The sequence below is a fragment of the Salarias fasciatus genome, chromosome 1 (genome assembly GCF_902148845.1).
Source record: "Salarias fasciatus chromosome 1, fSalaFa1.1, whole genome shotgun sequence".
In the NCBI taxonomy this organism is placed as follows: domain Eukaryota; kingdom Metazoa; phylum Chordata; class Actinopteri; order Blenniiformes; family Blenniidae; genus Salarias; species Salarias fasciatus.
The window spans coordinates 27,493,683-27,507,264 of NC_043745.1; the positions used below are offsets into that span (position 1 = coordinate 27,493,683).

General features: G+C 43.5%; 1 protein-coding gene and 1 long non-coding RNA gene across 5 annotated transcripts in view; one reads left to right on the forward strand and one right to left on the reverse strand.

Moving 5' to 3' along the window:
* The first annotated feature begins 1,143 nt into the window (after window positions 1–1,143).
* The window catches only part of pcdh17 (protocadherin 17), a 58,246-nt gene continuing 45,807 nt past the window's right edge, over window positions 1,144–13,582 (forward strand). For 2 of the 4 annotated variants that reach the window (XM_030096638.1, XM_030096654.1), the window contains exons 1-2: window positions 1,144–1,886; window positions 2,623–5,418. In XM_030096638.1, the coding sequence (XP_029952498.1) occupies window positions 2,923–5,418 (2,496 nt within the window). In that variant the 5' untranslated portion in view covers window positions 1,144–1,886; window positions 2,623–2,922. Of the gene's footprint in view, window positions 1,887–2,617; window positions 5,419–13,582 lie in introns of those variants that run through there. The other 2 variants (XM_030096662.1, XM_030096646.1) reach the window with 2 other exon arrangements.
* On the reverse strand, window positions 1,680–13,112 carry LOC115392135 (uncharacterized). The gene is made up of 2 exons (XR_003931821.1): window positions 13,075–13,112; window positions 1,680–1,728 (listed from the first exon to the last, which is right to left on the reverse strand). It is a non-coding gene; the product is annotated as an uncharacterized LOC115392135 (long non-coding RNA).

Here is a 13,582-nt window from a genome sequence, read left to right on the forward strand (position 1 = left end):
GAGCGCCTTGCATTTCAGCACTGTAACCCCTGCTGAGTGTCACTGGGACCACCAATGTAAATGTCTTCAAATTTGCTACTAAATAATCTCTGGCACATTAGCAACAACACTTTTCATCAGTAACCAACCTAAATTGTGAAATGTCAAATTTTGGCTTGACTAAAAATGTGTGCCACTTTTGGGAACTCAAAATAAAAAAACAAAACAAAACAAAACAAAACGAGAACAGATAAAAACCAAAAAGAAAACCACAAATTCAATATCTGGAAATCTTTTATCCAAAATTACCACAATGATGGAAAATTGTTAACAGACTAAACATTAATCTCGGGGTTGTTACTGCTGGCCAGAAATGCCTGATGGTTCTTATCTTTGAAGTAGAACTACTAGAAGAAAAAAAAAGACAAATTGAGTTTTTGAAACTGAATTTACACAGTATAACTCACATTAAACTGAAGACGACGTGCTGAGATCATGATTACTTCACATTGAGCAATCAACAGTATCACTCACATGTACCTGATAGGCTCTTTAACCTGTTAATTACGTACATGGAGAAAAAAATGTTTAACAGATCAGAGCTCCTCCTTGGGTGGCAAAACTCCCTGCATGATAATGAACAATGTGTGAATACGGATGTTTCTTTTGTTATTTTCAAACTGAGTCAAAACCCTTTTCAAAAAGAGACAACGTGAATTATGTGGGGCTTTCTCCCTGTTTGACGAGTCAATTTAGTGAGTGGGGTTCAGTTGTAAATCCAAGGGTGAAAAGATGGACATTCTCCTGATTTCCGTTAAACATCAGCATATTCTGGTCCGTTACTTGTGAGTGAGATGAAATCTCAGCGCAGTCCAGCCTCCTGCCTCCCATGCGTCTGTTGGCAGGCGTGTTCAACTCACCGTTTCCTTTATTGTAAACAACAATGAAGTGTGATATTTGAAAAAAGAAAAAAAAAAAAAAAAAAGAAAAAAAAAACGATCCGCCACCGGTGGTGAACTACGAGCCACCAATCATTTGTAGTCTGTACCCAGAGCGGCTTTTGAATCCCTCCTTCTCTTCCCACCTCTTCAAATTCATTGGCTGCCGGAGGAGAAGCGACAATGTTTAATGCACCATGCGGTGTCCGGAGTTCAGTCAGTGAGAGGAAGCGCTCTCTGTGCTTAAGGCTCTGTTACGTGCGCAAAATAGTAAATAACGACCGTGCGTGTGTATTGAACAAACAAAAAAGAAATCACATTTCCCCCCGTGGCGGCTACGTGGAGACTTGTGTCAGATCGCGGTTTTGTTGCTGACCACCTCCTCAGCAGCTTGTCTCGTGGACTTTGACGGGGACGACGTGCAAGGACAAACCGCCACTCCGGGAAGCAGTAACTCTGCGCCGCAGCGGACCGGGGAAACAACCCGCAGATCAACATTTTTTTCTCTCTCTCTCTCTCCCTCTCCCTTTTTTTTCTTTTCAATTTGAAATCACTCACTTTGGATGTACCTTCTCGACACACCTGGATCTTTTCTTTTCCCTCCGCTGTGAACAGTTTCCCTGCTGAAGATCACCGTGACTCACTGCGGGCTGAAGGCGAGCCGCTGCATCCTAATCAGACAGCGGAGAGGACTTCAGCTCATTGACATTACAGTCATACTTTTCTGGAGCACTTTTTTTCTTTTTTCTTTTTCTCTTTTTTTTTTTTTATTTCCACTGCGCTGCACTGTAGCCTGCTTGTGCATCGGAGGCTTCTTCTCCCCCTCCAGCTCAGAGAGGGGAAAGGAGGGATGCGGAGGCAACCCACCGAAAATGTTAGGGGATGAAACTCTACCTGAGCCCGACTGGAGCTGACTCTTTTCATTCCGTCCTTCTGGTTTTTTTGGAGTATTAGCGCAAATTCTTTTTGGTAAGTTTGCAATCTCATTCTCCTCCCCGCCTGTTGTCATTTCTCAACCTTTTCTTTATGCGTGCGGATGCAACAGCTTCTTCTTCCAGGGACCGAGGAGTCTGAGAGAAAGAGAGAGAGAGAAAAGAGACAGAGAGAATTACACGGCTGTGCTGAGATGTTGGCAGCTCGTTTCTGAATTTTTATAAGGCTCATTTTAAATATCCGGATTATGCGGATTTGTTAATGCGTGTAAGAGGCTCATTTTATACACACTTATTCAAACAGCCGCCACAATAGGCCATTTCCAGTTGTATGCCTGCAGTGTTAACACATTATTAAAGTTGCCCTATTACAGTTTCAGTCAGCGTCCTCTTAATGTGAGGAAGTGCCATTATCGTGCTGGGGTCAGATAGTACACCGAACATCAGAGATAGATTAGAGACCGTTTTCTGGATGTTGTTTTTTTCACAGTAATAGATGTTGTAAATAAGCTTCAAGGGGAATCGTTATTCGCCTGTGCATCTGGGCTGCGCAGAGTGTCTTCCCAAGGTTAACTAATTGACAAGCTTCCCCCATAATTGTGGAGATGAATTACACATGAGCCCTGTTTCATTTTTGTCTTGGCAGCGGATCTGATTTCTTTCTGGATAAATGGCTCCTGTAGCTCACTGTGTTTCATTTTAATGACAAATTGACACATAGATATACAGTACATGTCATAATGAAAATATTCTTCTGTTTTTTTTCTTCTTAGGTGGTAAGAGCGAACACTCACAATGACTATTCTGTTTGGAGACTGGATTGCGATTATTGCTCAGATGAGTCTGGGTGCTCAGCTGAATATAAATTAGGTATTCAGCACCACAGATTGCTCGCAGAGGAGGAGAGCGACAGAGCAAAGACAATCTATAAAGACAAATGTCAAGGCCTCACACGATGAACAGAACTCTTCATTTGATCCCGAATAACAGAAATACCAAATTTGGACAAAATATCAACAGGTCGAAGGAGGCGTAAGCACGACACACACTGCAGCAGCTTTTACTGAGTGGAGATGTATCTTTCTATTTTCTTTTTTCTCCTTTTGTGGGCTCAAGCCCTGACATTGAAAAACTTGAATTACTCTGTCCCGGAGGAACAGGGACCAGGGACAGTGATTGGGAACATTGCCAAAGATGCCAGACTTGGACTCGAACAGAGTGGGCAGGGAGGACAGGGTAAGAAAGCCAACTTCAGAGTACTGGAGAACTCAGCCCCGCATCTGATCGACGTGGACCCCCAAAGTGGACTGCTGTACACAAAGCAGCGCATCGACAGGGAAACCTTGTGTAAGCGAAACCCCAAGTGCCAGCTCTCCATGGAGGTGTTTGCCAATGACAAAGAAATCTGTATGGTCAAAATAGATATTCAGGACATTAACGACAACTCACCTACTTTTCCCTCAGACCAGATTGATATTGACATTTCAGAAAATGCAGTGCCAGGAACACGTTTTCCCCTGACCAGTGCTCATGATGCAGATGCAGGAGACAACGGCTTGAAGACCTATCAAATAACACGCGATGACTACAATCTCTTTTCCTTGGAGGTGAAATCCCGCGGTGACGGGACTAAATTCCCAGAATTAGTTATTGAACGTCCACTGGACCGAGAGGAGCGAAGCCGTCACACTCTTATTTTGTCAGCCACTGATGGGGGTGAATATCCTCGGTCAGGTACCATGCAGATTAATGTAAAAGTTATTGATTCCAATGATAACAGCCCTGTGTTTGATCAGCCCTCTTATGTGGTGGAAATTCCTGAAAACTCACCTCCTGGTAAAGTGCTGATCGATTTAAACGCCACAGATCCCGATGAGGGCAACAACGGACAGGTAGTCTATTCTTTCAGTGGGTATGCCCCAGAGAGAATCCGCGAGCTCTTCTCCATAGATTCCAGAACAGGGGTCATAAAGATTCAGGGTGAAATTGACTATGAAGAGAGTCCAGTTATTGAGATTGACGTCCAGGCAAAAGATCTAGGTCCCAATCCAATCCCAGGCCATTGTAAAGTCACAGTGAAAGTGCTTGACAGGAATGATAACTGGCCATCTATAGGCTTTGTGTCTGTGAGACAGGGCGCCATCAGTGAGGCAGCACCTCCAGGCACTGTCATTGCTCTGGTCCGTGTCACAGACAAGGACTCAGGCAGAAATGGGCAGCTTCAGTGCAGAGTGCTCGGTAATGTCCCTTTTAAACTTGAGGAGAACTATGATAACTTCTACACCGTGGTGACAGACAGACCTTTGGACAGGGAGGTGCAGGATGAGTACAATGTCACCATTGTGGCCAAAGACAACGGCATTCCTCCTCTAAATTCCACGAAATCCTTCACTGTAAAGATTTTGGATGAGAATGACAATATTCCCCGCTTCACAAAATCAGTCTACCTTCTTCAGATTGCTGAGAACAACATCCCTGGAGAGTACCTGGGTTCAGTTCTGGCACATGACCCAGACCTTGGTCAGAATGGCACAGTGTACTACAGCATAATCAACTCTAATGTGAGCGGTGGCGATGTCAACACATACGTGAACGTAAATGCTGCCAACGGAGCTATTTATGCTGTAAGATCTTTTAACTATGAGCAAATCAAGTACTTTGACTTTAAAGTTCTTGCTAAAGATGCAGGATCACCACACTTAGAGAGCAATTCCACTGTGCGCATCAGTGTTTTGGATGTCAATGACAACATCCCTGTCATTGTTTTGCCGCTTCTCCAAAACGACACGGCCGAGATTCACGTTCCACGAAACGTTGGCGTCGGTTATATTGTTACCACAGTGAGAGCAGTGGATAATGACTACGGTGAGAGTGGAAGGCTCACATATGAAATATCGGACGGCAATGAGGAGCACCTCTTTGAGATTGATCCAGTGACGGGAGAGGTGCGAACAGCCCACCCATTCTGGGACGATGTGAACCCCATCGTGGAGCTCATAATTCGAGTGTCGGACCATGGCAAACCAACTCTCACTGCTGCTGCCCGACTCATCATCAAGGCATCCAACGGACGCCCTCCTGATGGACTGCCGCACATGAAGGACAATCAAAACTGGGACATGTCTCTGCCACTTATTGTAACTCTAAGCATCATATCCATCATGCTTCTGGCTGCCATGGTGACCATAGCCATAAAGTGCAAGCGGGAAAACAAGGAGATTCGTACTTATAATTGTCGAATAGCAGAGTACTCGCACCCTCAGCTGGGGAAAGGCAAGAAGAAGAAGATTAACAAGAACGACATCATGCTGGTGCAGAGCGAGGTGGAGGAGCGGGATGCCATGAATGTGATGAATGTGGTAAGCAGCCCTTCCTTGGCCACCTCTCCCATGTACTTTGACTACCAGACACGCCTGCCACTCAGCTCACCAAGATCAGAGGTCATGTACCTCAAGCCCACTGCCAATAACCTCAGCGTGCCCCAAGGCCACGTGGGATGCCACACCAGCTTCACAGGCCCAGTCACCAGCACTACAGACACACCTACTAACCGCATGTCCATCATACAGGTAAGAGAAATTGCACTCTCGTCCTTCACTATTATGCCACCGTTTTCACGTCACAACCCTCATAATGCTCCCATTTTCCAGTATGAACGTTTGCCCCCCTGTTTTGTGAAATGAAAGAAAAAAAGACGACAAGGACAGACAGAGGCAGCGAGGCCCAGGAGCACTGAGAGAATGAGAAGAAAGGGAGGGGTGAGCATTAGAAGGATTAAACAGTCATTCTGGTGCTCTCATACAACAGAGCCAGTGACATCAACACAAATCATTTGTGCCTGAAATATGTCACGGCAGGCTTTTGAAATCAGATTTCCTGTTGAAATTTTTCATTAATCACTCAATCACTGTCATTTTATTCCTCTGGAGTAAAGCCTTTAGCCTGTGGCTGAGTTATACGCAGGTACATGTTCATTTCAGGGCCAAAACTATTTTAAATCCCCAGACATTTACTGGACTTAATCCAATAATTAAAACTTTAGTTATATTTAATCACATTTACCTGTGTACGATTTTAATATATATCCAAACACTTTATCAAAAGAAAAATTTGTTCACTCTAGTACGTGACTGACGCTTGTTCAGCCTAGTATACAATTCTGAGTTTTATTTATTTTATTTTATTTTATTTATTTATTTTTGGCTTATTGTAGTGATTTTAATTCCTGGAGATTAAGTGATTGTACTTATTTTCCCGGCTACTTTATAGGACTTTGTGTGGCGTACTAGGGTGTATAAGCCTCTAACGTGATAACTTCCCTGTGTCTTTGGCCTTAAGCCCATTAAAAGTCTGTCGTGTCAGACGAGGATTAAAGCCTGCTTAAGACAGTGGTATGTAACAATGGGTATAATGGGCAGTCGGAGCAAAGTTAACCCTTATTCTGATGTTCACCTCATTGCTCTGGTCATGGCAGCTGGCCACCCACCATCAGTCTGGTTCTGTTGGATATTTTTCCTGTACACACGTATGTGCTTGTGTGTGTGTGTGTGTGTGTGTGTGTGTGTGTGTGTGTGTGTGTTCTCCCTTTGGTTAAGTCTGGTGAATTATTTCTGAAAAATTGCAACCTTCCTTTCGAAGGTGCCCTGGGATTATGTATGTTGTAGCTTCATGCTTGTATAAATAAATTATAATTAGATCAATGCGCATAAATTATATTATGATTACTATCAGTTCTAGAATTGATGATGAGTCTGGTAAGATTATATTTTTTACTCTAAACTTAACAGCCTTCTAACGCGACATTCTTTCCAGTGACGTACTCATACTTTAAAGTACCAACATTAAGGTCCCTGTTTGCTTCTGCGCGCTCCATATTACGATGATTGTGATCAGAAGCGACGTGTTCCCACCAGGGAGGATGACCACTCTGTGTTGTTCTCACTCGTACTCTCTGCTCTGCTTTTATTGTGAACCAGCTGCAAAGGCCAAGGGTCAAGACGAAGACCGTTAAGGCTCCCTAATCAGAAGGACAAAGTAATTGCTGGTTCATTCTGCGGTCAGCTTTTAGTAATGTAGAGATGATAAATTGGTCTGTGTGAGACCGCCGCACAGCCATTTTGTGCATTTCCTTTTCTCTTTTTATTCAGACTTTCAAAGGGAAAATGAGCAGGAGTAGGGACAACACCTTCCTTAGTGTCTTGTTTACAGAGGGTCCCCTCGACGCATCGGGCGTGCAGGGTGCTCTATTGTATTATTCAACAGAAACCTGTGTAGAAGGAGATAGCCTGAGGCATTAAGTTTCTTCAGAAGCTGTACAGAAGCGTATCACTTTCCTCCCTCCTCTCTACTTCAGCCTCTTCTCTCCGTTCGCGTGGACAGTAAGTAACCTGAGTCAGGAGAGTGGCTATGGGAAAAATGTCAGGAAACAAAGACAGAATTCCCCTTCCATCGATCCCAAGGCCTCTCAGCCCATATGTCACTACAGTAGCAACAGGGGATAGGCTTAAATAGGAAAAATAAATAAAGAGACGGACAGAGTGAAAGAGCACATCCCCCGCTCACTGAGTTGCACCTTAGTGCCACTGTCTTCATCTGCAACTAGTAGAGCCGCTGTAGTTGTCTGCGAATCCCAGTCTTTCTCCACACTGCCGCTGGTCTCTAATGATGTTTTATAGTGGGGCACTGGCACACAGGCTGGCCTCGGTCTCTAGCTGGGAGAGAGAAATAATATGAACACGTCAGCCAAGCTCTACTGTCCTTATCATTGTCACCACCGTGCCAGCGCCCGGCCAAGTGGATAGCTTCATTTCATTTGTGAAGAGAATTCCTGGGATAAGGAGATGGATGATACGTAATGATGCCTAATTCCGCTTAAGGCGTTGAGGGGAATTACTTAGTGTGGAATCAAGGTTTAAACCAATCTGCAGCGAGAATTCCTGAGTGCTCTGGAAGAGGGGATTGCAGTAAAAACGCTCAGCAGCGCTGGCCTGTGCCCGCTCGGTCTTCAATACATTTTAGGGTTTTGTGGCACATTATTGTTCGCCTCAGCAGCTGTGCCAAGCTGTAGACTCAAATGGCTGGCTCGTAGGTGTCTGCTACTTTCTTTTTACCCTTTGGAGAGGCTGAACTCATTGCAACCAAACATTCAGATGTTCTTGTCTCATTACTTTCAAAATGTCCATATTTTATCATATTGATTTGTTTTGATGAGTTTGGAGTGGTGTAATTTGATTCACCATAAAACTCTAATTAACCAAAATCTTGTCACTGTGGGAAACCGTCCAAGTTAATAAGGTGCAAGTGGTGCAAGGGCAAAATGGGTGTGTGAGTGGCTCTGAAAGCTGCCTTTAGGTGGCGGTATTCTGCCTTTTGTGGCGTTGCACTGAGATGAGGGCGATGAGAAAAGGGGTCCTCTCTTTGCTGCCTGAGAGTTGTCACTTGATAGGAAGTCTCCTGCTGCTTTAATAAAAAATACCCGGCGTGTGTGTCTTAAATATTGTAATTCTTTTCTCTCTCACGTTATTATACCCCGATAGCCAAATAATAATCTTCAAATCTGTCAGAACAGTGAATTCATTGTATTTAAAGTATCATCAATAAAAACAACATTGGAAGTATTCTCAATACCCCAAGGCTTTGAAATGGGTTCAGGAGATGATTGGTAGTCATTAATCTATTCAGTGAAGTAAAAGATTTCAGAAAAAAAACACTTTTAGGTGAGACTGTGATCATTTAAGAATAGACTATACAGGAGATAGAATTTTCTCTCCTTTGCTCTGTTTAGGTTGAGCATATGCATGCCAACAATGTAGCTGGGGCAGATGTTGGAAATGGATGCTTCGAGGAATGGCCTTACTCTGCATAATTTAGGCAGATTTTTGTGTGTATATGGGCGTGTGTGTGTATGTGTGTGTGTGTGTGTTGTGTTTTGTGTGGGGGTGTAACATCATTGTGCATTCCAGGCATGTGATTTAAGCCTTTAGCTGGCAGGCTCCGTGACAGAGCCCCTCTCTTTTATGAGCGTGACAATCTTGCATTTGTCCGAACCTTGAAACACCCTTCCTCCAAGAAATGCACACACTTGTGCACACAAACACAGTGATGCACATGTAACCAGGCTCGGGCTTTTATTTATTTTTTTTTTTTAAGGATCCCACCGAAAAGTCTTATCAAAGCCTCCACTATATATTGTATTGAAATTGCTCCCACACTTCAGTGGCCACAGAGGCAATGAATAGAAAAGCACTCTTTATTTCACCCCGCCTCCCTTCATCTTTAGATAACTTCTTTTCTCTGAAGCTTTTCATGGAACAAGTTCAGTATACCTGTATGTTATGAAACAATTTCCACGGCGACCAAAGCGACGCTCACACCGTGCACTTCCAAACAGTCATTTACAGGCGTGAGCGGCGGTTCAAGAAAACTGATCGTAATTTGTGTGCCTTTGTCGACCACTTGAGCTTCGGTGTCACGAGGCTAGATTTGTTTTATTTGAACTTGCCAGTATATTTAAAAAAAAAAAAATAAAAATCTGCTTGCCTTAGGGTGTATCTTCACATTTCCTCAAATAAACCTGCTGCTACTGTACATAACACTACACGCTGAAATTCTGAATTATTAATGGGAGGTTTTATTTTTCTTCATCTCCCCCAAAGCTCATATGAGAGAGACAACTGAGAGGAAGTGAAGTCAGACCACAGAGTGTTGCTCTAGGGAACAACTGCAAATTACATTACATCTATTTAACTAAAACGTTACAAAAAAAAACATTTTTACTGCACGTTTTGTTTATTAGATACCATCACTGGTTTTATATCTTCGATGCTTCAGAAGTGTTTGTTTGAATACAGCATCGGTGTGACTTGAAGCTGGAGCAGCTCAGTAAAGCGCAGCACAAAACAAGGAGCTATATTTGCATCGGCCCTCATTAATAAATCATAACATTTAACAAATCGGAGGAAAGCGGAAGATGTCACGATAAACATCGGCGGTCTCTCACCACATATTTGTGCACATGGGCCAAAGAGGAGGGTGAAACAGTGGATAAGTGGGAAACAGAAGATACTTAGTATCAGATGTAAGCAGAATTTGAGGCATGTACTCACTTTTTTTCTGAGTCTGTGTGTAATGTGAGACAGCATCAGAGAGAGTAGTGAAAGCTGTAGTAACCTCTTCTATACTCTGTTGTTTTCAGCTCTCATCTGTCTCAATGTCATTTTTCAAGTTTTCAAGAAACTTAAGCAACGAGTTAATCTACTCAAGAAGAGAATCAGGCCGCACACAAAAAGGCCTTATTTTAATTCATGTGTCCACAAATAAGAATAGTCATATTTAAAATTTTATGAGTAATTAACTGAACTTCTTTTATAACTTCAACCTTTTATAACTTAAAGTGGGCAAAAATGTATGACAGTATCCAAGTCTCAGTCAGTCACCAGCCCAGCCAGCTGCCGTGCATTCATATGGACACAGCACTTAGCTGCGCAGCGTAATTCAATTATTTTAACAGACCCCCCCGACCTGGCAATGCAGGGCAACAAAGGAATTTTATTTATTGCTTGTGGAGAGAAAGAGACAGGATATGAGAACACAAGTTGACCTCTGTGATAGCCAGATTGGCCGGACACATTAAACCAATTTGCTTGGTTCAGTAGGAAGCAGCCAATTGGAGATGACATGGGCATGATAATAAGACTGCCGCTTGTCAGTGGACATCCACTTTCCAGTTATTGTGTGTTTGTGTATGTCCCTCATATTTGTCTGTCTGTGTGCGTGCCTGTGTGTGTGTGTGTTGTGAGTTACAAAGGAAGCATGTATGACGAGAAATAGTTCACCAACAACACAGCTTCAGAATATCAAGCCAGCCTGTGGAGCAGCCAAGTCTGATTCTCTGATTGATTTACTTTCCATAAGAAGACATTCAGACCGTGCGACTTATTAATTAATTTCCTGCTCTGACATTAAAAGACTACGGAGGCCATGGCTGCTGCTGCTTTTGTTGACTGTCAGTTTTGTTGCTGCTCCTTGTCTGAGAGTCTTGTATTTTTCTTACTCTGCTGATATATTTCAACAAGGTCCCATGTTTCTGTTGCACTGCGGTTGTACTGATAGACCAGATGGATTTGTGCATTTTTCATCAATGATTTGACTACTGTAGTGCATTTTTTTTTTCCTTTTTAATCTCATCCCCTTCAATACATGATATATTTTACAGAAAAGAAGATTGCGACCAAAAAAAAAAAACAAACAAACAAACACGCATGTGCATTCTTCAACTAACTTTGACGCTGCTTGTGTTGTGCTGGAAGAATTGGAGTAGCAGGAGCCAACAGAGCATTAACAGAGGTCGCTGAAACAAGAGAACAAAACATAACCTTCACAGTGGAGGAATCTGAGATTCAGTTGCCATGTGTCTGCAGCTCTGTGTGTGTGTATGTATGTGCGCTCACACATACACACACTGCTCTGAGACCACCAGCTGCGCTCTGAAGCACCGGTCTTGCTGGTTCCCTCAGATTGAAATGGGCTTCCCTGTCGGGGCCGGCTGCCCCCTCAAGGCTCTTAGATCCCACCTGGGGTCTTCAGACGTAGCATTTTAAGCAGTGGGGTGCTGTACCTGCAGCAGTAGATGGCTGCAGATGAGAGTGACCACACTGCATTGTGCAATCAGATGCACAGCTCATTGAAGGCTTCGTAGGTATATACACGACATTGTGATGTATTCTTTGAACTGCCAGCAGCTGGGTCTCCTTGCTGTAAACCAAACACTTTCAAAGTCAAACAAAGTAGAGCTCGCTCCGCTGTGTCTTGGCACCAGTCCAACGTGAGAAAGCCTTTCTTTCTGCCACATCTTCCCTCGCTGTGCCCCCTAGGCATGTGCTGCAGAAACAACACGCAGCTCAAAGAATGAGTTATGTGAATCTGTTCTCACCTTCTATCTCATTAGTATAAGAGAAATGATTTATCCCTCTCTGCCTGAATCTCTCTCTCTTCTTGTCCTTGCCTTTTACAGATCAGCACTTCTTCAGCTACATCAGTAATGTGATTAATTGATTGGAGGGATATACCATGAATACCATCTCATTTGCTCTAATTTCGTCTAACTACTTGTCAAAACAAACTGATATAAAACAGCTTCTTCTCACCTATACAATCACTGGAGCACATTACACTTGCCCCATACAGGAGATTGCAATTTTTGCTGCAATTTGAGCCGTGTGTGTGGTGTGTTTTTTTTTTTTTTTTGAAACTGTAATCCTGCCGGTGTATGTTTTTGTGTGCATGGTAGGAGTGCATCTCGAGAAACTCTGACACTCTAATAGGAGAGATCCCACTGACTCCTCTGTTCCTGCTTATATCTGTAGCACAGTTTGAAATCTGACTCCCATGTCTAAAGCCCTGTGTGTGTCTGAAGGGAATTGACAGCCACTGTGTTTTGCAGTGGCTGTTATGTGTTTGTGGCAACAGAGGCGAATGAGTCGGCACTCTGAGATGTTATTGCCTAAACAAAAGGCCCACTAAGTGGTGAGCACACAAGATTTGTCGTCAAATGTTGACTGTGTTTGCTCTACGGGGTCGCTGTGGCAATGGCGAGCGCTAATGGTGTTTTGAAAATGGTATATTTGGCCGGTCACATCTTTTTCTATTGTACCACACAGATGTACTCAATTGGCCCCTCACTGGGTTTATGTCTTGGAGAGAAATCTTTTTGGGGCCTTTAGCATTCAGATCAATTGCTGGTTTGCTTCGTTTCTTATTGATTTTTGCTCTGTTTGGTACTGAAATACTGTTTTTCATTATCTATTGCTCCGAGCATTGCTTAGTGAAAAGAAGAAGAAGAAAAAAAAGCGAGTGCTTGCTCGCTCTTCCTGGCTTCCCCCTCTTCATGCTCTGACTCTCCTTTTTGGATTCCCTCTTTTTCTCCCCGCTCTTGTCATCTCAGATAAGCGTTGCAATTGCTCATGTTACTGACGACCCAAGCCAAATTCATAATGATGAGATTATCTTGTCAACAGTACAGGGTGTATATGTCTGCTGTATTGATCTCTGCGCAGTCTTAATAAATGAAGTACCGCGATGGAAGCATTGGCTCAGTGATAACTCTGAACAGATCTTTGCTATTTATACACTCAACGCTGCAGAGATGATGAATAGAAGTTTTTCTCTTCACCCCCCCTTTTTTTCTCCCTCCTTTTTTGATTGTCTCTCCTTTCTTTCCCTCTCACCTTTTTTTTCTTTCCTCTCCCCTCTCTCATTTCCTCCACCCCTCTCCTCCTCCCCTTCTCTCCAGATTGATGGAATAAAACAACCCCTCTCTCCACACACACTGTCTGAAATGCGTCCTCTTTGAGGTCACGTCGACATGCTGAGTCGATGTACTCCCAGGTGGAGAGACATGGGTTGGGTGCTGCTGAGGGAGGAACCAATCCGATGTACTGCAGGGGAGGGCGAACGGGGAGGAAACAAATTACCAGCGCAGAAGCAGGGGCCCGCGTGTGCCTTTAAATGACTGAGGTTTGAAGGGGAGTACATATATATGCATTTGAAGAGAAGGTCAGCAGGGTTTACCGCCTGAGATTATGTGATTGTTTCTTCAGTGGGCTCGCTGATTAATGCTAAAGCTGGTCTGACAGATCCTTAATGCACGATAGACACACTTAAAAGAGATGGAGAGGAACCGGCGTCCAACACTTTGACAACAGAGCATTATCCTAAGCCTCCTGTCAGCTTTTA